This window comes from Arvicola amphibius, chromosome 8, assembly GCF_903992535.2.
Source record: "Arvicola amphibius chromosome 8, mArvAmp1.2, whole genome shotgun sequence".
Lineage (NCBI taxonomy): Eukaryota > Metazoa > Chordata > Mammalia > Rodentia > Cricetidae > Arvicola > Arvicola amphibius.
The window spans coordinates 95947893-95974921 of NC_052054.1; the positions used below are offsets into that span (position 1 = coordinate 95947893).

Here is a 27029-nt window from a genome sequence, read left to right on the forward strand (position 1 = left end):
TGATTTCAGATTGTCAATCCTGGTAACAAGTGCCTTAATCTATTGAAACACCTTGTCAACCTGAGATTTGTTTCTTTTCTTCCAAATGTCATTTATGAAGAAGAGAGGCTGATCCTTGTTATTTGCCTTCATCTGACACTTTGGTGGAGATATCTGTGAAACAATTTATGAATAATAACTTTAACATTTAGCCATGATTATATCAAAATTATCACACTTACTGCACATATAATTTCCTTGTTTTCTTTCTGTAACAGAGCTGATGAGGTTGATCATCTCATGTTTGAATATTTCTAATTACTGTATTACAGATTACATTATAAGAAGATTGTAAAGAAAGCTGAATCTTTGCTGTAGACCTTGGTCACAGTGCAGTTGAATGTTGCATTGTTTGTCTTTTGGATGAAAAGACTCAAGAAAATTTGCAGTTTCTGAATCCTTAAGAAATTCTTATCTATTTTAGGAACAATAAATCATTTTATTGTGTTTATATTATATTGAAATGACTACCTCTATAAGAGAGGAGACTAAAGTTCCAGTCTGCATTTTGTTCCTTCAAAGTCACCGCTGGTGGAAGGCTTCAGTTTGAAACATTCACAGTTGGGCTGTCTCATTTTCCTTTCTGATGCTTTGTATTGAAGTGTTGTATTCACAGAGGGTTACAGGAGACTCCATGTGATTCTTTATTCTGCAAACTCCCCATAGTACTAGAAAGCTCGTTGATATACATTATTCTATTTAAAGGTTAGATTTAAAGCTTCTCTGGATAAACAACTTATCAATGATCTCATTTTCAAATTAAGTAACTTGAAACAGATCCAATGGATAATATCCACATTACGCAGTAGGGTATTTCTGAGCTTTATGCCAAGACTATATTGTGAGGCTATACATCTCTCAAATGTAAAAACATGAAAAACTTGTTCTGAAATATTCACTGTATTATAAGCATGTTTTGTTTTGTTGCTTTTTCCATTGATTTTATTATTTCTTGGCTTACCCTGAAGTTTGTAGGACAAAACACTGTCCTTGTCTGCTTGGTAAGATTATTCAAAATAATATCTCTGATATCCAGGAAATAATACTGAATATTTATTAAAATGTACACTAGGAAATAGTAGCACATATTAGCATTCACTGAGGTCAAGAAGAATGATCCAGAATACTGTTCAGGATAAATAGAATCTAGTATTATTCCTTTGCCTCATAACTGAGTAGTCAAAATAAGTTTCACCTCTAAGTAGATGTGGATATAGCTTACAGACTTGAGATTACTAGACCAATAATGAAGGCCAAATACAGGTAAATTATCAATACACTATGAAGAATAGAATGCTTACTGTGACTAGTGGGTTAAGTTGCATTAACCACACTTGATAACGTCCTATAAGGATTGTAGCTTGAAGCAAAGAAGCAGCAATGGTCTACCATCTCTGGGGATACTTTCACCTTTGCTGTGAAATGTCAGTTTTCTAAGAGACATTCAAAATACTCAATCACAACAGATGAAGAAAATAAGACATTTAATGATAAAGCCAAATTTTAGCAATGTCTATCTTAAAATCTTACCCTAAAGAAGGTACAAAGAAATCTTCAACCAAAAGAGATTAATCCCACCCATGAAAACACAAGGAATGAATTATTCCCAATCATCAGAACAAAAGAGGGGGAATACACACACACACACACACACACACACACACACACACACACACAATGGTATTTCATTTTCATTAAAAAAAAAAAAAATAAAGCTTGCCTGAAGATTAGAAAGTAAAACAGCCCCGCTAATCAGCTTTACAAACCAGGCAGTAAGTGACACACACTTTTAATCCCTGTAGCCACAATAGATTGCCATAGAAACAGGGTGGTAGTGGTACAATCCTTTAATCCTAGATGTAGAGAGAAATATAAGATGGGAAGTGACAGCTCTCAGACAGTCTCATTCTAAGGATTCCCGGAGGCAGAATCACCATTTCAGACTGAAGACAAGTGTCTGGAGCAGACTGTTTTGTTTTTTTGATCTTCAGCGTGAACCCTAATATCTGTCTCTGGGTTTTTGTTAATTATGTTACAGACATACCACCACCACAACAACAGCAATAAGAAAGTAACAGGACTCAATAAATACTACTCTTTGATATCTCTCAATACTAATTATCTCAAGATAAACTAACAGAAAGTATGTGAAAACATGATCTGTTATTGTTATTCTAAGCAAATTAACAAAGAACCAAGATGGTCTAGTCATTTTGATATTTGACATATTAAACTTCAAACCTAAACTAATCTTAAGAGATAGAAAAGGACACTCCATACAAACAAAGCAACTACCAGCAGGACATTCCACGTCTTAATGTTTATGCACCAAACACAAGGGCAACTCAAGTTCATAAGAAAGTTACTACTTTGAATTAAATCACATATTGCCTTTCACACACATAGACAGTTAGTGACTGTATACCACTATATGCCACTTTTGCCAACAGACAGACCATCCAGACAAAAGATAAACAGAGAAATGTTGGAAATGAAATCATAAAACAAAGGGACTTATCAGATACTTACAGAACATTTTACCCAAACACAAAATAATATACCTTCTTCTCAACACCTCATGGAAATTTCTCCAAAACTAACCAGATATTCAGACAAAAAGTAAGCCTCAACAAATAGAAAATAATTGAAATAACACTGATGGAGGAGTGTCTATGTGTTACTTTCATTATTAATAAAGATACTGCCTTGGCCCTTTAAGAGACAGAAAATTAGGTAGGCGGAGTAGACAGAAAAGAATTGTGGGAAAAAGGAAGCAGAGTTGGGGAGAAGCTTCAGGCAGTCACCATATGCAGTCACCATGCTTCTCCTCTCCGAGATGGATGCAGGTTAAGATCTCTCCTGGAAAGCCACACCTCGTGGTGCTACACAGATTACTAAATATGGGTTAATCCAGATGTGAGTAAGAGGCTGAAACTAATGGGCCCGGCAGTGTTTTAAAAGAATACAGTTTCCATGTAATTATTTTGGGTAAAGCTAGCCCGGTGGCGGGACACAGCCCCGCTGCTCCTTCAACAGATTGGCGCTCCAACGTGGTGACTAAATCCACTTAAAAACCTGAGAGGGCTTTAAATAAAGGAGAGAGAGAGTTTAACACAGCTTTTTGCTGTTTGCCTGGACGTGCCGAAGAGAGATTTCCTGTTTCGGCAATAGCAGCAGAGAAAAAGCTGAGTCATCTTAAAACGCGGCTTCCTGTGTTGTGTGCCAGCGCGAACTCTGGCTATAAAGCATTTCAATGGCTTTTATAGGACTGGATATTTGTGTTCCCACTTGGGATCAGAAGGAGAGTGCACTGAGACCGTGCCAATGGCTCCCTGCTCCCTGCCTGCACCTGAGCAGAATCAGGCTTAGGCAGGCGGGAGAGCATGGCGGATTTCTGCGGCCATACAGAGAGATGTTTCCAGGCTGCACAGTGCTCTGCGCGTCAGATTTGGTTGTAACTTGGATGAAAAGAGTTTCTGTGCTGCACGCTCAGTCTCAGAGTTAAAGTGTTGAGTGTGGCTCCTACCTGGCAGCCCCAGAGCTAGCAGAAAATGGTACATCCTCCATTTTGAAATTGGAGAGAGGTGGAGCCAACATCCAGAATAGCCCACAGCTCTGCATCTCAGAGGTGCAACCTATTCAGAGTCACAAGCGGCTCCGCCATGTTGGACTGGGCGGGGCAAGCACACAGTACCTGTTTTTGACCCAGGAATGTCACAGCTTAGAGTCTTAAGCGCTAAGCGATTTAAAGGCACAAATCAAACATGTTTCTGGACAGTAAAGAATTACAGATTCACAATAGGACAGATTCAGACATAGAAGACCCCAATACGGGTCACAATGTTGGATGAATGTACGTAGGCTTGAGAGAGAGAAGAAAAAATATAGAAAATAAAGTTAATGCCTTTAAAAAAAGGGTAAAGTCTTTAAAGAGACAGAATAAAGTAAAATGATAGAGTAAAAAATAAGCCACGTAAAGATGGAAAATTCACAGAGAGTCTGGTTTATGTATTTTATTGTGTTTTCTTTGAAATTTTTGACTGTAAAGAAGGTAAGTACAGAGAGACATTTCATTATATGGACTGCCAGGCTAGACCAGAATGGACATCTTAATAGTATGACTTCAGAATTTGGATCTAAGAACACGATGCTTTGGAAAAGAGTTTCTTCTTTTGTTTTCACAGAGGATGAGACTCTGTGGATTGCTTCTATTCCAATATGGTATGATAGACCACGCCCTCCTGAAAGGTTGCTGTGAACACCCTCAAAAAATTACTTCACTCAACTGCCAACTGTGATGAACCTAGCACACAGGTTACACCATGAAAGATCTGATTAACAGCGCCCCCATTCAGCATGAAGCAGTTTGGAGAGAACTGAGCCCATATTCCCAAATATTGTTTATAAATGTTCTTTTACATTTAAAGGGGGATATGATATAGATATGAATAATTTGCATTGATAGGGATTTTGCTTTAGTGACTTAAATTTAAGGTCAATTTTGTTATATGTATATGTATTTCTGCACTTGATTAAGCTATTGTGATTGTGTAGTTCATTTTAAAATGTAATGTATAATTAGGAAATATAGGTTGTTAATGGATAATCATCGATAATAGTCAAGCTTGTACTCATATTAGTTAGATTTTCTAGATGTGCATAGATATATTTCAGATAGGCATTCTTCATATCTTTCAAAGACTGCAGAATATGGCATTTAATGTTTTAATAACTTAGGGCTTTTCACGACAATGAGACACGTCTCCTCCTAGCAGCACCAATCTACTTCAAGAGGAGGATGGGCATCGAAGAGGCTCCTTATGGAGTTTGATAGCCATTTGGGCAAGAAACTGCTCTTGCCTGGACTGTTGCATAAACTGGACACAAAGAACCCACAGAGAGAGGACTGCTGAACTTGCCTAAAGGTGAGATGGTCTCTCAGGGTTACTGATTCGTGAAAGAGTCTGCGAGGACACAGCAGAAAGTGACTGAACTGTCTTTGGAATTTTTCTGCTTCATGGAAATGTCTGCTGGATGCTATGGGCCTGAACCCCGAAGATGGATGCCCCAACGGTACAGAGGAACTTTGGGTGACTGTCCAGGCAGTGAGTTGTCTCTGTCATTTCTAGAGTTTTATAAGTTACTTATTTCTTGTTTACTTAGGTAGCATTATATCCTTCTGGAGTCTTTGATGGAGTTGAAGAATAAATAGGTAGTTATAATTTTCCTTAGTTATGATAAAAGATAAAATAGATATAAATATTGTAACTGTAATTCTTGCTTGATAACTCTTGTTACATGTAATTTTACTATGTTAAAGTTAAAGCCTTTCTTTTTTGTTTAAACAGAAAAAGGGGAAATGATGGAGGAGTGTCTATGTTACTTTCATTATTAATAAAGATACTGCCTTGGCCCTTTAAGAGAACAGAAAATTTGGTAGGCGGAGTAGACAGAACAGAATGCTGGGTAGCAGGCAGTGGGGAGATGCTTCAGGCAGTCACCATATGCAGTAGCCATGCTTCTCCTCTCTGAGATGGACGCAGGTTAAGATCTCTCCTGGTAAGCGATCCACCTCATGGTGCTACACAGATTACTAAATATGGGTTAAAGCAAGATGTGAGAAATTAGCCAATAAGAGGCTGAAATTAATGGGCCAGGCAGTGTTTAAAAGAATACAGTTTCCGTGTAATTATTTTGGGTGTAAAGCTAGCCAGCAGCCGGGTGGCAGGACATCAACATAACACCATATATCTATCTGACTATCATGGATTAAAATTGGATGTGAACACGAGAAAGCTTACAAACTCATGGAGACTAGACGTCCTACTGGAAAAAAAATAAATCAAGGCCAAAACTGAGAAAGAAATGAAGGACTTTCTAAAATTCAATGAAAGTGAATATACTCTGTCTCGCTGTCTGTCCCTTTCTCTGTTGTTGGGGTTTCTGTCCTGCCTGGTTCCCGCAATCGTTAAGTCCCAAAGAAATCACACAGAGGTCTACATTAGTTATAAACTAATTGGCCTAGTAGCTCAAACTTTTTATTAACTCTTATAGCTTATATTAGCCCATTATTCTTGACTATGTTAGCCATGTGGCATGGTACCTTATTTGGCGGGGCAGTCACATCTTGCTTCTTCTGTGGTTGAGACAGGACTATACATTAGGACTTCCTTCTTCCCAGAATTCTCCTTTTCTCATTGACCTGCCTCTACTTCCTGTCTGGTTGTCCCACCTATACTTACTGCCTGGCTACTGGCCAATCAGTGTTTATTTAAAATATAATTGAGAGAATACTGACCATTGTCCCACACCATTCATCTATCTCTGCATGCATGCTTTCCTCTTTCTCTCTCTCCGTGCCCTCCACCTCACCCAACTTTTCCATTCAACACAGTTTTAATGGCACTTTCCAATTGGTTGTATATTTTTAAAATCATGTAGGTGTTGTCTACAGCAGCAGAACCTTGTTTAAGTTTATGTGGAGCAACCTATTATCTTGACAACAGTCTGGGCTGTTTGGGGATTCCCATAAGATCCCTTTGGTCAACAACTCAATTAGATATAACCCATTCCCAATACCAGAAGCTTCTTTTGGAGATACAGAGTTTGGAACTTGTCCAACAGGTATTTGGTCTTGATTTGGTCCTTTATTTCCTCACTATGGTCCCCTCCCTGTGTTTTGGAACCATAATGTATATCCTGTGCCACTATTTGTTTGATGTATATGATCTGTTTTTTTCATTTTGATTTTTGCATATGATTACAGTTAAAAGATGAATCTCAGAAGAGATTTTGAACTTTTTTTTACTGATTTTATTGAGCAGTACATTTTTCTCTGCTCCCCTCCGTACCTTTGCCCTCTTCTTCAACCCTCTCCCATGGTCTCCATGCTCCCAATTTACTCAGGAGATCTTGTCTTTTTCTATTTCCCAAGTAGATTAGATCCATGTACATCTCTCTTAGGGTCCTCATTGTTTTCTAGGTTCTCTGGTGTTGTGGAAAATATGGTACACTTACACAATGGAGACTTTGAAGTTTGAACTTTAAAGCATTTTTGAAACTGTGATAGACCATGTGGACTTTTGAATTTAGACTAAATGCATTTTTCCATTATGATATTATTAAAAACTTATGGGGGTCAGGGAATGCAATGTGATGGTTTGAATGTGTTTGACCCCCATAATCTCAGAGGGAGTGGCACTATCAGGTGGCATGGCTTTATTGGATAAAGTGTGTCACTGTGTGGGTGTGCTTTGAGGATTCTTATGATCAGGATACTGTCCATTATCCTAGTTGACTTCCTGTTGCCTTCTGATCAAGATGATGTAGCCAGCATCATATTTTTCCATGCAATGCCCAATGTCATGATGATAATGAACTGAACCTCTGAAGCTATAAGCAAGCTACCCCAAATAAATGTTTGCCTTTATAGGACTTGCCATGGTTGGGGTGTCTGTTAACAGCAATAGAAGCCCTAACTAAGATATTCATCCATCATCAGAGATTGCTTCCCCCCTGCAACAAATGAGAATAAAATTAATAATAATAATAATAATAATAATAACAGAACAAGGCATTATTAAGCAGAGAATGAGCGATCTTGTAATACTTAGACCTATATGGTATATCAGCATCAACTCCCTTCCCTTTGTTCTTAGGGAAACCTGTGGATGAAGAGGTAGTAATAGAGTATAAGATATGGGGGACAGAGGAGACCAAGGTACCTAGGCTCTAAATCAATAGAATCAAGACAGATATGAATGCACAGAGATAAAACCTGAGTTTCTTTGTACCAGATGGGGTTTTAGAGTTAAAAGGAGAGGTGGACACTTGGCTCCATCCTTAACCCAGAAGCAATATTCAGTTAATAACCCCTTACAAATGAAAACTTATATTTTCCAAGGTATTCCACCAGGGAAACTACTCTTAAGGATAGGCTGCATGCCCAGCAGTAGATGGCCAACTGAAAACAAATGGGTGTCAAGAACAAATTTGGTGGTTTAAATGAGAATGGCACCCATAGGTTAATAGACTTGAATAGTTGGTCACCAGGTAGTGCAGCATTGTTGGAGGAAATGTGTCATTGGGGGTAGGCTTTGGAGTTTCAAAAACCCATTTCATAGCTGAGAATCTCTCTCTTCCTGCTGCCTATGGATCAAGATATAGAACTCTCAGCTGCTTTTCCACAACCATATCTGCCTCCATGCTGCCATGTTTCTTTAATGTGATGATAATGGATTAAAACTCTGAAACTGTAGTGAAGCTTTAATTAATATCATAGTCATGATGTTTCTTCACACTAATAGTACACGGACTAAGGTAACACCTTTGGAGGTTTCTAGTGTCAAAAAGCATGTCCTAACTAATTTTTGAATTATCCTTTTCATTTTTTTAGTTTTATTTATTATTTCATTATATGACTCTATCTTTCTTTTATTTTACACTGTGGTACCTCACATATATATTATAGCTTCCAGTTTTGTGTTTTTATTTGATTCCTGAGTATGTAAGTGGGTCATTGAGTCTACATCTTTTTCTTGGGTTCTTTTCCTTTTGTATTTCTTTTGTGCACTTCCACTGTATTAGTATGTATGTATGTATGTATGTATGTATGTGTATGTATGTATATGTATGTATACACACACACACATATATATGTGTGTGGGGTGTATGTGTCTGTGTGTAGATTCATATATATATATATATATATATATATGTTGGTATTTTTAAATATATATTTGTATATACACACACACGCGCACGTGTGTGTGTGTGTGTGTGTGTGTGTGTGTGTGTGTGTGTTTGTCTGTTTCTACAAGAAAAAGCTTCTCTCCATATCCACAGCTCCTGGAATTTACTATGTAGACCAGACTGGTCTCAAATTCAGAGATGCGCCTGCCTCTGTCTTCCAAGTGATGAGATTAAAGTCATGTGCCAGCACCACGCAGCCTTATTTTATTTTTATCATTTATAAGCCTATTTATTTTTCTAGTGAGAGACAGAAAGATGGTGGATCCAGATAGGACAGGAGATATAAAAGTACTTGGAGGAGTAGAGGGAGTAGAATTAGCAATCAGGATTCATTTTGTGGGAAAAATATATTTTTCGTAAAATCAAAAAAAGGAAAAATTATAAATATATTTAAAGGCAAGATAAAAATATAGTTTCATGGGATAAAGGGCATATATGTATGCATACAAATATATTCCATATATATTTTTATTTTATTATTTTATTATGCGTATTTATCTTTTTCTTAATTTTACATGGTGTACCTTGCATATATATTATGGCATATGTATGGTATATACATGTATCTATTGTATATATATGTGCGGTATATACATATACATGGTATATATGTATGTATGTGTGTATATATATATGTATGTATATACAAATACATGTATATATATGATAATGGGTAATAGCTACAGAAATACATGTGACACTAGTAATCTACATACTAATGATCTTCTTACATATTCTTGATCATTATTGGGGCTTTATGATATGTCCAGGTGAGCCATGTCTGGGTAATTATCTGAATCTGTTCTTCAGATTAAGAAAAAAAAACTCAGTCTTACTCCTTCATGCATGTAATGTTTCCTGCTGCTTTTCTGTCAGACACTTTCTGCTTTATGCTGTGAACATACATTTTTACATTATAGTGGGCATTTTTTATTTGATTAGGCAGTCATAAGGGGGAAAGAAAAGCTATGTTTTTAAGCTACATAAAACTTTTCATTTTCTTAAGAGTGAATTCATATTTAGATCATTTGAGTTAGATTGTTGGAGTAGAAAATTTTGTGTCACATGTGTCTTTTCATAATTTTTTAAAAATATTTATTATTAGCTATTAACTGATAAAAATAAGATAATAAAATCAATGTTGGTATTATCTAAGTGGAATACTCTACTACAAATATTATTGTTTTATATATGAACACATGCACTTTTATTATAGTTACATACCACGCAAATAGAAAAGTGCTTTGTTTCAATTAAAACAAGAGTATTATGGGAACACATTTTTATAAAAATATCTCTTGCATTCTAAAAGACTGGAACTTTTGCTGGCCCTCACAATCAGAATTGATAATATACCATGAGATCACTTAAAACTTAAGGCTGCTATCCTATTGTGAACTCAGCCTGTTTTGTTTTGTTTTTGTTTGAACCTGCCTGAAGAGAACGATTAACTTTACTCGGCTTGGGCTTCCCACCATAATCAACTTTTGCAACTAAGATAGCACCTAGCAGCAATCTTAAATTATGTGTTCTTACACGTCCCTGACCCAGGTGTAATGCTTGCGTATTTGCTGAAAACAGAAAATAGAATAAAAGGAGTCTTATAAAATGAATATCTACCATAAACATTCAATACAACATGCAGATAGTACTTCGTAGCATTGATGTGTCTGTTATCTGGGTAAGTTGGGGTCAGCTGGAGTTAGTGACTGAATCTCTTGTAAAACTCTTTTAAAGGGCTCTGTAAAGTATTCCTCATTTCTTACCCCACGTGATGCTTTCTGTGCTATTCAATAAAAGTGAGAGCAAGACTCTCTTAGGGACAGCCAGAGTCACAGACATAGGGACAGATTTACAAGAGAGCATGTAGGCCAGCACAGATTAAGACTCATTTATCATACAGGAAATGACAGAAGACACAAAGAAAAAGAAGTAGAGAATGCAAATCTGCATTTACTCTTGGTTAAGTTGCATGAAGAGAAAAGATTTTTCATGTATTTTCTTAGTGCAACAGTGATGAATTATTGGTAATTTCAATTTTATCATTAATGCATTCAAATAGACACATTTTCATATCTCATGTGAGGAATATTTAATATATTAATTCTATATAGACTACAGCAATTTTATACCCACTTGAGAAACTTTTTATTCATGAAGAGATTACAGCTAATCTTTCATTGTCATGGAATTTAGGAGCAAGTATATTCGAAGAATATGATACCAGTTATCATTTATAAAATTTCCTTGGTTATAGTTACTTTACAATACTAATATCTAATTTGGTACAAATCATCTTCCATAAATATTTATTTCATAAACTTATTCTGATGGATTTAATGCTCCTAGGGTTTTTTGTGTAATTACTTATATTTTAAAAAATAAGCCTCTGAAAAAAAGGTTTTTATTGTCAACACCTGCCTTGTATTTGTTTTTCGACTGTGTCTTTGAAATCTTCATTTTATCCCAAGGCTTTAAGCAAGCATATTTTGATGTTCGTCTTATGAAAGATCGCCTAATAAGTAAAGATTGTTTTATTTTAACAACTATTGTTTTTGGAAATGAGAATATATGATGACAGTTTGTGACACCCACACATCCGTCTACATTTTCATTTCCTTTCCTGCAGCTTCTTCCACCGGTCAGCATTTGCTGGAGGAGTTCTTCCATCAGTCTTAGCTAAGAGTGAATGGGGAAGGGGTGTGTGGAGATAGTCAACACCATTCTGCAAAGTAAGTCACTACTGTTTAAGGTATTTCAGTCATTGAATACAGTCACTATCTTATTTTCTCAACTCTTTCCATTTTTTTCAAATTAAAAAAAATATTGTATTCAGTTTTGTGAATTCATTTCTTAACTTAAGAGATGTGTTCGGTGTCAGAATTTTCTGTGGAAAAAGACATTAGACATTATTTTTATTGAAAAACTTTTTCATACAGTATGTCCTGAGCACAACTTTCATCTGCAAACACCTCCCAGCTTCTTCTCACCTCCCACTTACCCAACTCTATGTCCTTCCTCTTCAGTTTTACAGACAGTCCAAATACCCAGAAAGTAGATCAAACCTGGACTTTAGAATTTCTGGGGTTTAGATAAAAGTCAACCTTCCTCAGAACTTGTGAAACGAGTCCCCATCTGCCAAAAGAGTCATTTCTCTTTCCTCTGGCAGAAAGACAAATGGTTACCTGTGGTTTATATTTGAAAGTCTATGCCAGTATCTAGGCTTTCTCAGTATCACAAGTATGTGTTCCACATTTTCAAGTCAACAGCTAGTATCTAAGCCCTTCTCACTTCCTCATGTTCCTTTTCTCCCAGATAACTATTTGTTCTTTTTATAAAGGCAAGGTTTTTCCTCCTGTTCTCGCTTTTCCTAGTATTCTTCCTGCCTGTCTTTCTCTCTCTCTTATTATCTTACTATCCGCTCACTATACTATCCCTCTAATTCCACTATTATTTCCTACTCTCCAGTTTCCCTAATCCCAGCTGTGTCCTGTCAAGAGGCCATGTGCAGCCTACTTCTATCTCTCTCCGCTCTGCATCTCTGTCTGCTCTCTCTCTCATATGTACAATAAAAAGACCTTAACCGGATTATAGAGTAGTCATCATGGCAGCAGTTTCTTTAATGGCCATGCTCCCTCTCACTCTCTCTTTCTTTCTCTCTCACTTTAGAAAGGAAAGAAAAGGACAAAGAAACGAAACATGTTGGGAAAAAAGTGAATATATCACACACGCACGCGCGCGCACGCACACACACACAGAGTCAAACCAGCAATATGTGATAAACATTTAAACATACCATTAAGTTCATTTTTGTGTTGGCTATCTACTGTTGGCCATGAGGTCTTCTTTAAGTGTGGTTAGTATACCAAATGAGACTCTATCAGAGAAAAGTAACTTTTTCTTTACAAGTGGGTGTTACCTGCAGGGGGCTTCCAGATTAGGCATTGGACCTCTGTCTACTCCCTCACAACACTGGAATCCCATATGGCTTGTATTTGTATAGGCCGTGTTTGTGCTGCCACAGTCTCTGTGAGTTTATTTGTGCATTAGTCCATTGGCACTCTCTAGCCATTATCGGAAAAGTTTCTTCTTGCTGCATAGAGTAATTAATAGAGTCTCAAAACTGAGTTTCTGTTAGAGCACTAAATGACTTGTCTTCATCAAATCCCTCCCCTAGGGGTTCAGAGAGCTATGTAGAAGAGGAGGCAGAAAGATCATAAGAGCCAGAGGACTTGGATTAATTCATCCTCACTTATGTTTTTAAGCCTTGATAAATATATTTTGTCTTCCAATTAAAGCATTTTTAGGAGAAATAAATTCAAAATGCAAATAAAGTTACTTCCAAAACAGTGAAACGAATTGGTTTGACCTTAGCTTGAAGTGCAACTTCATACCAAAGGCAACATTTTCAGGGTTGTGCCAGGGCAGGCACAAATGGACAGAGACTCTAACTGCCCTCTGGCCTTTGTGGGGAAAACAAAACAAAACACAAAAAACATAAAGAGAAGATTAAAAAGCCTTGCCAAACTAAGGATTAGCTGAGGGCTCAGGTGATGTAACTCTGAGTTTAATTCCTTTCATTGATTTTATTATTTACATTATCTACTTTTTTAACCCTCAAACCATGTTTCATGTAGCTTATCATAATTCTATTGCTCTGAATTGTGTTTCATGGTTAATTTTGTCCAACTCTTACATCAACATCTCTAAAGTTTATAGAAGTTACTTTTCTCAGAATAAGAATTCACCCAGCACAGAGGGGAGTCTGTTTTTCTAGCTTAGCAGATGTGAGACACAGGAATGCTGAGCTCAGTTCCTCTAACACCTGGACTGGTAGGCAGAAGTGTTTCTCTTCCTTGAGTGTTAGTGAAGCCCAATGGCCAATACTGAAATTTTCAATTCATTTGCTCAGGTCTATTCCAGAACAACAGAATCAAACAGATTGTCACAGGAATTTAGTTTCAAGGTCAAAGTTAGATAGTGGTAATTTAGCTTGGGTATTATCTTTCAGTCCTAAGAAAATAAGCTTTAAAAGAATTCAAAATTTCATCTCCTGAATGACTCCTTCTTTGTGCAATTTACTCAAAAATAGTATTGCCGGAAAGGTGCCTTCTTGCTGCAAGCTTAGATATCTGGCATTGATCTTCCCGTATGCCTTCTTACAAACTCTCCTAAAAAGCTTGCTGTCTTGTTACCCTACATTACAGTGGCTCATTCTCTGGCTTAGCATTCTTTAGGCTCAGAGATGTGCATTCTTAATGCTGTAATCTGTCAGGGGTTCTATATCTTATACACAGGCAATCTATACCTGTATGTGAAAGCATGCACAATATTGACTCAAATGTTTTCACCTTTTAGCTAGTAAACAAAATAACAGGTTTCATAATGATATTTTCATGGATATATCAATTTTGTATTGTCCTAATCACACTAATTGGGTGAGTTAAACAGGTTTCTAGTGCCAGGTATGATTTCTTTTCTACTGGATAGGACTTAAAACCAGTAAGACATAAGTTTGTTACCGCCAACATATGAGCATGATTATTATACCTTTAGGGATATCTTGGGTGCTTGAATAATGTGATCTGAAAGGTACACATATGATCTTAGCTATTTCTATTAACTTTTTTTTACATTTTAATTTATTCCCTGTCTTATTGTCTCTGTCTCTGTCTCTCTCTCTTTCTCTCTGAACCATTCCTCATGGAAGTCAAATAACAACTTGGGGTAGTATGTTTACTTCTTCAACAATGTGGGTCCCAGATTTTCAAATCAAGGTCTTAGTTTTGGTAGTAGGTACGTTTTACCGGCTCAGCCATCCCATGTGGCTATGAGCTTAGTTTTGTTTTGTTTTGTTTTTGATTTTCAAGACAGGGTTTCTCTCTGTAGCTTTGGAGCCTGTCCTGGAACTAGCTCTTGTAGAACAGGCTGGCCTTGAACTCAAAGAGATCTGCCTGCCTCCGCCTCCTGAGTTCTGGGAATAAAAACATGCAACACCACGACCCAGTGTGAGCTTAGTTCCTATACTTCAGTTTGAACACAAAGAACTATGCGTATCTGATGAAAAGATGTTTATAGAAATAAGAAATTTTTAGTATTTTTATATCAAACCTTTATAACTATTTCTTATGCTTTTCTGCTATTTGATTATTCTCACTGTTCTCAATCACGGGTCTTTTAATTTTTATAATATTCACAATTATGCATTACAAATTGTGAACATTTTGAACTTATAACCAAATATGTTTAGAATTTCTTTTTTAATATCTATTTATTTATTTATTATGTATACAATATTCTGTCTGTGTGTATGCCTGCAGGCCAGAAGAGGGCACCAGACCCCATTACAGATGGTTGTGAGCCACCTTGTGGTTGCTGGGAATTGAACTCAGGACCTTTGGAAGAGCAGGCAATGCTCTTAACCTCTGAGCCATCTCTCCAGCCCTGTTTAGAATTTCTATAACCAAATGTTTTAGAAACTATTTACGACATAATCTTTTCTTTCTGTTTTTCTGTAACCTGTAGTTTTGTTCTTTTCTGGTAGAACATTCAAAAATTAGCACAGTATGTTCTGAAGCTTTGTTTTTTTGTCATTTGTCTTTAAATTCTGTTTTTGAGCTTGCTTAATCTAATTTATGTTTTTCTTGGAATATGCTCCTTGAAATTGTTTTTACTTTCTCTGTTCAGTTTTTTTAAAACTCATTCTAATTCACCTTGATTTTGTAAAGAGATCTGTTCTGTGAGATATTTTCTGTTTTAGAGATATATTGTTTCCCATAAAATGAAGTAGAAAATCAAAGAAAGGTCTTTATCTCCCTGTCTTTTTTAATGGAAAAATGGATAAAGAAAGTGTGGAAGATATATGCATTAGAGTAAAACTCAGTGGTAAAAAACAATGACATCTTGAATTTTGCATGCAAATGGATGGAACTAGAAAGCACCATAATGAGTGAGGTAACCCATACTCAAAAAGATGAATATGGCATGTACTCACTCATAAATGGATTCTAGCCATAGAATTGAGCCTATATTTCAGGATCCTAGAGAAGCTAGATAAGAAGGTGAACCCAAAGAAAAACATCTAGTTATCCTCCTGGATATTGGAAGTAGACAAGATTGCAAGGCAAAAATTGAGAGCTTTGGGGTGGGGGGTAGGATGGGAGTAAGGGGAGATGGGGAGGGAAAAGTGAGAAGGGAAGATGGGGAGAACTTGGGGGAATGGGACAGTTGGGATGGAGGAAGAGTGGATATGGAATCAGGGAAGTATATATCTTAATTAAGGGAGCCATTTGACGAAAGGAAAAAGATTGGACTCTAGAGGGGTTCCCAAGTATCCAAGGAGATGTCCCCAGTTTGCTCCTTGAGCAGCTGAGGAGAGGGGAACTGAACTGGCCCTTTACTATAGCCACACTGATGATTATCTTGTATATCACCATAGAACCTTCATCTGGCGATGGATGGAGATAGAGACAGAGACCCACATTGGAGCACTGGACTGAGCTCCCAAGGTCCAAATGAAGAGCAGAAGGAGGGAGAACATGAGCAAGAAAGTCAGGACCCTGAGGGGTGTGCCCATTCACCGAGACAATGGGACTGATCTAATGGGAGCTCACCAGGGCCAACTGGAATAGGACTGATGGAGCAAGTGATCAAACCAGACTCTCTGAACGTGGCTGACAAGGAGGGCTGACTGAGAAGCCAAGGACAATGGCACTGGCTTTTGATTCTACTGTATGTACTGGCTTTGTGGGAACCTAGTCTGTTTGGATCCTCACCTTCCTAGACCTGGATGGATGGGGAAGGAACTTGGACTTCCCACAGGGCAGGGAACCCTGACTGCTCCTTGGACTGGAGAGGGAAGAGGAGGGGGGATGGAGGAGGGGAGGAGAAATAGGAGGAGGGGAGGAGGTGAAAATTTGTAAAATTATATAATTTAATAAAAAAAGAAAAAAGAAAAATACTATATGATTTATTGCTTTATTCCAGTTTATTATTTTACTTTTAAAAAATAATTTCTAATTCTTACCTTAAAATCTATGTCAATTTTCAATTTTACACTAGAGTTATGGGTATTTCATGCACACAAAAATATAATTGGATTTTTATACAAAATAACTATTGCAGAGATATATAGAAGAGCACACACAGTGCTTAGCTTTTAGAACAATGAAATAAACATGGATGATCATCCCTGCTTCTGCATTTGAGTATTCTCTGAAAAATTTCGAAGGCAAAAAGAGACCTAACAAAGCAAGATTAACTTGGCTAGCAAAGTAAAGATTAATTGACTCCTGGGACTACTGAGTAAATCAAATTTGGGACAAAATATAGAAAAAAGTGCCTATAAAAGCAAAATTAATATTACTTCTACTTACATTCTGAGTCAAATAATATTTGAGATTTAAGAGTAGAATGCCAAACTCTAATGACTGCATAGTAATAAATACATCAGCAGCAAGCGACCCAGAATACAAAGATGTTTCTTCACAATTTTAGGTATAGTCAACAGTTTAAAAACAAACTTTTAGAGGAAAGTCAATTTACTAGGATAACAATTACTTTATGGAAAAATATGAACAATAACATGGTATTTTTATGGCCAACAAGGGATATTTACAAAGGAATAGAAAAATTCGACCCGTGCAGGTGATAGTGATACAGGCTGTAATTCCAGGGTATGAGAAACTGAAGAAGGAAAATTAGAGATATGAGGAATGTCTGGGTACATGGTGTGACAGAATTGAGAGAGGGAGAGAGAAAGAGAGAGAGAGAGAGAAAGAGAGAGAGAGAGAGAGAGAAAGAAAGAGAGAGAGAGACAGAGATTCAGAGAACCCAGATATTTTATATTTAAACAAAAACTTAAAAAGACAATTATTGTATATAAATTTTAAAACATGAAAACTCCATGTCGAGCAGATGAAGAATTACAGAGAGAGAAGTAGAAACATGAATATATGAGTCTATCATGACAGATTTATTATTTAGTAAAAAATTTAAGGTAAATGTATTCCATTTAGTAGTAACGTAATGCATAAATGATAATATAGAAAATTTTAATGTGGTATTTATCACACTAATATTTGATACTATCTCAAACATAATCAATTGTGTATAAAATGAAAAGACTAATGAAGCATAGGAGTAATAGAATGTTGTATTGACAATATACTCTTTTTCATGATATTTAAAGAGCTTTATATTAGATTCAGAGCAGAGGAAATCTACAGATATTGAAGAAAAAAGCTACAGATATTAACTAGGATATTAGGAAATTTATATTGAATAAGTGATTAAATCTAAAAAATGATGTATTTACTTTAAAGGCCATTATATAGTTTGCATGCAAACACACATTCAAAGTAACTGTACATAGATCTTAATTTCTCCATCACTAGTAATAGAAGTACTAGAAAGACATGTTCAAGATGTATTCCTTAAGAAAGAAATTGGATAGCAAGTCATTATAAGTTGAAATGTCTCATAATTCCCATCCTCATGAAATAGGAATGGATAGAAAGCACTTTAAAAGGGTCCAACATCCAGAGAGTCTGGTTTGGTCCCCTGTTCCATCAGTCCCATTCCAACTGGACTTGGTGGTCTCCCGTTAGATCTGTCCCACCGTCTCAATGGGTAAACGCACTCCTCACGGTCCTGACTTCCTTGCTCATGATCTCCCTCCTTTTGCTCCTCATCAGGACCTTGGGAGCGTGAGGAGTGCGTTTACCCATTGAGACGGTGGGACAGATCTAACGGGAGACCACCAAGTCCAGTTGGAATGGGACTGATGGAACAGAGGACCAAACCAGACTCTCTGAATGTGGCTGACGGTGGAGGAGGAATGAGAAACCAAGGACAACGGCGATGAGCATGAACTCTACAGCATGGACGGGCTCACTGTGAGCCTTGTCAGTTTGGTTGCTCACCTTCCTGGACTTAGGGGGAGCTGGGAGGACCTTGGACTTAACATAGTGAAGGGAACCCTGATGGCTCTTTATCTTGGAGAGGGGTGGAGTGGGGGTATGGGGGGAAGAGAGGGGAGGGAAGGGGGAGGAGGAGGGGAGGAGATGGAAATTTTTAATAAAAAATAAGAAAAAAATAAAAATAAAAAAATAAAACAAAATAAAAAAGGGTCCAACATCTAACATTAGTGGTCATGAAAATGAAGACTAAATTTATTTCTCACTCCAGCCAGATGACTATAACAAAGAATACAAATGGCACGGAATGCTTTCACCATCATGAAAGAGGAATCCTTACAGACTCTTGGTGAGATGGCAAATCTTATTCAGCTGCTTTGGAAATCAGTTTGAAAGTTTCTCAGAAAAACTAGATGTATTATTTTAGCCAGTCAGACAACTCCTGGAAACATACCCAAATGTTTTTGTGTCCTACTACAGAGACTCTTGTTCATGCACACCATTTCCAGTCTGTTCACAACATCTAGGATATTGAATCATTCTAAATGTTAATCAGAATGGGTGTAATAAATATAGTGCATCCATAATGGGATATTCTTCAGGTTTATAAACATAAATTAATGAATCTTAAAGATAAGTGCATGAGTCTGGAAAAAATATAGAGTCAAGTAACACAGAAAAATAAATGCTCCTTGTTTTCTCTCAGATGTTAATCCTAGCTTCAAATCCTTTGAGTGTCTGTCTTAGAGCACCAGGAAAAGGCAGACAACTAGAAAGGGAGACATTCCAGAATTCTGTTGAGAGGGGGTGATACGTATTATAGGTAAAATGGAAACAGGGAAGTGGAGTAATTAGGGTCACAAAGATTAAAACAGGAAAGAGTATAGGATTTCAGGGAAAAAAAATAGGTGGTGTTGGAGGGAATCAAAATAAAGTCTGTATGAAAAGGCCACACCAAAACCTGTTGCCTCACACTCCAGTTAAATATGTAATTGGATACAGTAGAATACTGACAATAGAAAATAAAATTATAGGTTAAATTCAAGGTTAAATAAAAATGGTTTTTTTTTTTTTGTTTTTGTTTTTGTTTTTGTTTTTCGAGACAGGGTTTCTCTGCAGCTTTTTTAGAGCCTGTCCTGGAACTAGCTCTTGTAGACCAGGTTGGCCTCGAACTCACAGAGATCCGCCTGCCTCTGCCTCCCGAGTGCTGGGATTAAAGGCGTGCGCCACCACTGCCCGGCTTAAATAAAAATGTTTAGTGAACCAACTAGTTAATTAAATCATACTAAAATATATTTAAATTAGTGTTAGTTCAGATGCCCTGAAAAAGTAGATAGTGCTTCCCCCACAACCCATGACTATTAAATGACAATTTCAATGAAAGTCTTGGGCTGTTTCTTTATGAGTTATTGGTCAGGTATGCCCTAGAGTTCTTCCAACAATATATGCTATTGTTATTGTCTTTCGTTACTCACCATGACTATATAGTAAGATCACATTGCCAATGACACCACATGCTTTGGTTAGAGGAGATGAAAAGTTCAATCTCAAACTGACCACAAAATTTCTTTTCTGCAGGCTATCTTCCACAGTGTTTGAAGGTGTCCTGCAACCTGCTGTACTAGAAACACACATTAACTTTCTTTCCAAGAACACCATCCTGCCTGCAACAATATCGACATATAATGAATTATGTACTAACTAATGCAATATTGGCATGACTGTTAACTTAAAGAAAATTGACAATATTCTGCATAAATATCACTTACTAAAATTAAATCAAGACCAGCTAGGCAAATAGACCTATAACTGCTGAAGAAATAGAAAGAGTCATCCAAAGTCTCCCAGCCAAAAAAACTCAAAGACCAGATAGTATCAGCTCGGAATTCTACAAGTTTTTCCAAAGATAACTAATATCAGTACTCCTCAAATTGTTCCATACAATAGAAACAGAAGAAACATTGCCAAACTTTTTATATGAGGCTACAATTACCCTGATACCCAAACCACAGAAAGACATTACTAAGAAAGAATTACAGACCAACCTCACACATGAACATTGATGCAAAATTACTAAATAAAATACTGGTAAATCATTGTTGAAAGTTTTGCTGAGTATGAGAGTCTGCACTGCATCTACAGTCTTCTAGGTGTCTGCATAATGCTTCACACAACCTTCTGGCTTTCATTGTCTCCAACGAGAAGTCAGGTACAACTCTGATAGGTCTGTCTTTATCTGTTACTTGGCCTTTTTTCCTTTGCAGCTCTTAATATTCTTTCTTTATTCTGTATTTTAGTGTTTTGATTAATTTTTTTTTAAAATCCAGTCTATTTGGTGTTCTGTATGCTTCTTGTATCTCCATAGGCATAGATTTTCTTCTCCTGTGGAAACAAAAGCAAAATCCTTTCCCCCACAAAACACATGTCCTGGTTCTATTCTGAGGTCAGTGCATCTTTTAAAGTATATTGGCTGATTTAATTCTGTAATTTTTCTACTATCCAGTGTCCCTCTGCAGCTGCTGATCCCTTCTCATTAGAATTTGGAAAAGCTAAATTTAATAAAGCATTATGTAATCGATTTCTAGGGTTCTTATCATCCCTTTCTGTTTATTTAATATGTCTTTTAGAGTATGATTTAATCTTTGTATAAGTGCCTTCCCTGTAGGATTTTGTGATATACAAATGTATAATATGCTTTTATTTTCAGAAGCAAAAAACTGTTTCATTTTCTTAGCAACATGTGCTGAAGCATTGTCTGTCTTTATTTGTACAGGGACACCCATGATGGTCATAACTTCTAGCAAATGTGTGATTTCGTCAGTTACCCACTGACAACCTGAATATGTTCAATAGTGTGCTGTACATATTTCAGTTTTCAAAATTCTACAAAAATAAACAAATCCATTTGCCAGATTTCATTCTTTTGAGTACCCTTTGGGTTACCTCCTACAGGTAGTGGTGTTTGGTTGTATAAAGATCAAGTAGGACATTTCCTTTTCATTTTCTTGGCTTGTTGACATATGATGGAAAAGTCTTTTTTAATCATTTGTTATTTTCATGATTTTTTAATGAAATTCCAAAGATTTAAGCACATTTCCTATCAATAAATGATCAATCTCTGCATTATCTTGTGCTAGAGGACACAAATAATGTGTATGGGATAGGGTGTGTATTATATATACAGTATGATTCCTATTTCTGATTGTATCTTGTAACTTAATAAATAATAAACTCAATTCTCTATTATCTGTTACAATGCAGAGCTTTCAATATGCAAAACAACTCTTTCTGTATAACTTCTGAATTTGATATCATTCTATTTACTGCTGAAGCCAATCTTTGTAAGAAATCCATGAAGGTTTACTTAGGGCTCTATATAACTACAACAAAAAACCCAACATTCTTTCAAATTCTGTCCCAAGAATTCAAAGCTGCTGTGTGGCATAAAGCTAATATGTGGTCATCATATAAAGATTACCTTTCTACAGTAGCATAATCTCCTTCTCTAAGAGTTGATCTTGGAAGATTTCCATACCTCTAGTTTTTCTCCATTATTCAATAGTTTTAGCCTCTTTCCTGAGTGAGGTTCTCCATTGTAATTGTAGACCAGGCTCTAAAACAGCTTTAACCAAGTCTATCCAGTCTTTAGGGATATGTTTACTACAAATTGTTCATGAGTTTAACACTTGATTCACATTAGGTGAATGCATGGCATATGAGACATTACTTCTTTGAATCTCCTTGAATTCAACATTTTTACAGGAGTCCATTTAGTTCTTGCACAGTCTTGGACATATCTATTATTTGGCAGTTGTTCCTCTAAGGTTATTGGATTTATCAAGATTGGTTGTTTGAAAACCTTAGGCTGTCCCTCTGTAAACTTATAATGCAATGCTGAAATTGGCTGTCCATTAAATTCTGTCGGGATCTGACTATCTCTATGATCTGTTTTATTAAGTTTTCTAAGGCATGTATCTTGGCAATCAAACCAAACAAATTTTAAAAAGATAAACTAAGAATTATCAAAACAACAACAGGTATTATCAAAGTGATAATTAACAGTATGCCAATCCTGGTAAAATTAATTATCTCTTCATTTAATTGTTCCTTTTTTTGTTTTTTGTCATGGGAAAAATGTTTATTTTGAAACCTTTTTAGTTTAGAAATACAAAACCTCTTGTGGAGGGGAAAAGGAGAGAAAAACACAAAGTATACAGGCAACTTTTTACTTCATAAGCTTCTCACACCCTCATTTGTTCCTAATTCCAGCGAAGAGAAAGCACTCAGCCACCCACAATAATGTTATTAATAGGGATATGGATCAGTTTCACAAAGAAGCCAATGAATCCCATGATAGCAAATCCTATGGCTGTGGCCATGGCAATCTTCTGGAATTCTTTTCTGTCGGGCTTGGTGCATCTTTTAACCAGCCGAATTGAGTCCTTTACGAACTGCCGACTTGGCTCAACAAACTGCATTACCTGATCCATGACTGATTGCGGGACGGCGGCTTGAGAAGGTAGAGACACGTAGCTTAGGAGAGCTAATTGTTCCATTTTTAAATCATGTATTATGCATTATACAGAGATCTAACTTTATCATAATTGCAACTTTCATTTTTTTAATGTGGGGAAAAAACTCTTAAGTAATTCCTCCCTCAAGAATTCCCAATTTTATCACCAAATCTGTCACCAATGATAACAATGAAAATATGAGGCTTATTGTTGATGCATAGAACAGTAAAAGCCTGACTGTATTTCAAAGCAGCTACCTAGTTTTGTAGCAGTCCAAGAAGGGGGTTCAGGGAAATCCCACCAAGAGAGAAGAAAGAAAAGCCTAATTGGTAGGATGGTGACTCCAGTCATAGGCAGCTCCAGCTTATGCTGGTGGTTATAAAGCCACAGGCAAATGGCTTTGTTTTGTAAATTTGTACTCCAAAATCTGGGCCCCAGATATAGCTTGAATAATAAAACCCATAGACAGATATTAGGGTTCAAACTGAAGATCAGAAAAGCACAGCAATAAAGCCACTAGAGAGTTGTTACCACTAAGGAATCTTCAGACTGAAAAGAGAACAAATTCCTGACTCATTCCTTTTTACATTTCTCTCTGGTATTGGTATTAAAGTTGTACACTACCAGTGCCTAACCTCCACAGCTAACCACTGTGGCTGCTGGTCTTAACAGTATGTGCCACCACTGCCTGGCCTATATTACTGACTAATATGGCAAGCTCTGCACTCTGATCTTCAAGCAAGTTTTATTTATTAAAACCAAATAAAATGTCACTATAGCCATACGGTGGTGGTGCATACCTTTAATCCCAGCACTTGGGAGGCAGAGGCAGGCGGATCTCTGTGAGTTTAAGGCCATCCTGGTCTACAAGAACTAGTTCCAGGACAGTCCCCACAGCTACAGATAAACCCTGTCTCGAAGAAAAAAAAAGTCACTATAATAGATAGTCATTTTAGAATTAGCTGGACTACAGCCTGCAAAATAATCTAATAAATATACTTGCATCCTTATATACTTAAATACATATATAATGTCTTTGTTAGAGCTTTATTGCTGTGAGAGACATCATGACCATAGTAACTCTTAGTAATGAAAATATTTCATTGGAGCTAGTTTCCAGTCCAAAAGTTTAATACTTTGTCATCACGTTAAGAAGTAAGGCATAAAGCATGGTGTCACACAGGAAGACATGGTGTTGGAAGAGGAGCCAGGAGTTCTACATCTGGATCAGTAGATAGCAGGACAGCAGGAAAAGAGAGTGAGCCACTAGGCCTGGCTTGAGCTTCTGAAATCTCAAAGCACACCCACCAGTGACACACTTACTTCAATCCACATGTACTCCAACAGGGCCGCATCTCTTTATATGCCACCCCCTATAGGCCTATGGTGTCTATTTTGATCCAAACCACAGTAATTATTCAATATATACATATACATACACAATATGTATATGTATATATATATACACACGTACATATATATGTACTCATTCTATTAGTTCTGCTCCTTTAGAGAACCAACATTAATATTCTTTCCATTAGTAAAAAATTAATACAAACTGCACATGCCAACATGTAGCATAATGCCAAACATCCTTGGAGTTCAAAGGTAAATCAAAACTAAAGGACAGTCAAAACACATATGAATTTTAAAAGAATGTTTGAGAGTCTCTATCAGTTTTACTGCATAGTATTGAGGTTCCTGTTAAAGAAACCAAAAGCAACTGACAGATATCATCACAGGGTAGGAATGTGTTCAATTGAAATAAAGGTTTAATCTCTCAACTACTCATGGCACCTGGCATTTTTTGTTTGCTTAAAGATTTGAACTTTCACATGTAATTACTAATTACTTTTTGATTATACCTTGATTAGAAACAGAAGGTTGATATTTAAGCAGAGAATAATTTTTAAGCTCAAAATGAGCAAATATGTTTTCTTCACTTCAGTTTTTAAGAGTTGTCTATATCAATTTTTCTTCTGTATGACCTCCTTCTTATTAATCCTTTTTTATTACATTAAGAAAATATGTTACTGTATTTCCCAAAAAAGGGGTCTTCGATTATCCCAAAACAATAAAATGTTTTATAACTTTTATATACAACTTTAGAATTACAAAAACTTCCACTAGTATATTTGTAAACCTATAAATGGCAGTTATGTTTTTCCTAGACATAGATCCTTTCACATATGTCAAAGAAAAATATGTATGAGTCATTTCAGACTGCAGTGGTAAGCAGAACAAGAGACACTGCTAACATCCACGTCCATTTGTCACAGCATAAATAGTTTATTTCATGCAAATGTCTATCATGACTTTTAGCTACGGCAAAGAGCTGGAGATTATGTGGTTGAAAGCTGGGTTTAAAGCCAAAACCTAAGTGCTTTCTGATTATTTGTAAATCAGGCCTCAATGGCTCTACTGTCATTTATGAAATTTTGAAAAATCTGAGCATATGGACAGACCCTAATACAGGAATAGTCACCGTTTACAATGCTTAGAGAATGCAGTCCCTTTATGTGCCTGGCCATTTTTGCTTATTAAACCTTTCCCTGGCTACCTCTCCTGCTGCGAACAACTCACTATGAAAAGTAGGCACTTGCAAGGCACAGTTGGAGGCCAAGCATAACAGGATTTCAAAATCACAAACATTCTAAAATTTCCTGTAATTTCCCCACATGTTTTCTTAAGACTGCTAAGGCTTCCATTGTTACCATTTATGTTTGTGCAACTTCTAATTAATTATACTCCTTGAAATCCTGCTTTAAAAACCTGAGTCATAATAATAGCAATATCTAGAGTGGATAAAAGGCTTTTTTCCTTCCTGAGAGCTTGAAATATGGTGGTTAGATCTCATTGAGAGGGTATATTGGGGAAAATTTGTTTACTAATGCCATGTAGGTGGGTTAATTAATTTTCATTATAGTTATTTAAATAAATTACTTCCTAAGATACTGAAGATAGCACATAATGGCACAGTTTCTTTATGACATGACGTCTATTCTTTGCTTGTTTGTGTTTAAAAAGAAATATTCAAGCCAGTTGTGATAACTCAAGTTCTTGGGAGGGAAGGACAGGAAGATCAGGTGTTCAAAAAGGCTAGACTTTCAGCATAGCATGTTGAAGGCAAGTCTGGAGTAAGAAGATCCTGTCACAATAATTAACTAATTCATAGCTTTAAGAATCGTGTAGATTACAACATAATAATTCATTCCAATTGTAAAAGGTATGATAAAAGCAATGTTTATATTAAGTGTCATTTATCAGTAACAAAAAGTTAGCACAAATTCCCTAGATTTCTCTCTTTCTGTTGTTCACCATAATTGTACAATTCTGAATTTATTTCAAGCACACAAATGAAGACATTAATTATAGGACTTACAAATTCCAGATGGACTGGGAACAAACTAACTGAATTGGTATGGAAGGAAAAAAAAACACTAGAGAGAAAAAAGCACAACCGAGAGAGAAAAAAGAAGCAACCTTAGAATGCACATCCATTTTCAGGCACAGATAACATTTTTCAGTCTCATCTTAGCTATGTCCTATATCATGAAGTACTGTGTCATAAGATTAAAGACCAGAAATTACATAAAATGCATTCTTAAAACAAAATCTAATCATGTAGAATTAACAACAGAAAGTTGGCAAATCATCATATACTTACAGACTGAACAAACTTTTCTAAGTAAATAGTAACTTAAAATAATTTTAAGTAGTTTAGTTTAAATAAATATAGAAGTGTAAATACGAAGTTTTTTCTGATATAGCCAGAATAAAATTTGGGCAAATATTTCTACCATGAAAT

General features: G+C 36.3%; 1 protein-coding gene across 1 annotated transcript; it reads right to left on the bottom strand.

The window, feature by feature from the left end:
- Window positions 1–22919: 22919 nt before the first annotated feature.
- Window positions 22920–23244, bottom strand: LOC119821242 (protein transport protein Sec61 subunit gamma). The gene has a single exon (XM_038340163.1). The coding sequence runs from the start codon at window positions 23195–23197 to the stop codon at window positions 22991–22993; it is 207 nt and encodes a 68-aa protein (XP_038196091.1). The 5' UTR covers window positions 23198–23244; the 3' UTR covers window positions 22920–22990.
- Between the last annotated feature and the right edge of the window lie 3785 nt (window positions 23245–27029).

Bases quoted from the DNA above. Each gene is read 5' to 3' on its own strand.
- LOC119821242 (XM_038340163.1), bottom strand. From the start codon at position 23,197: ATGGATCAGGTAATGCAGTTTGTTGAGCCAAGTCGGCAGTTCGTAAAG.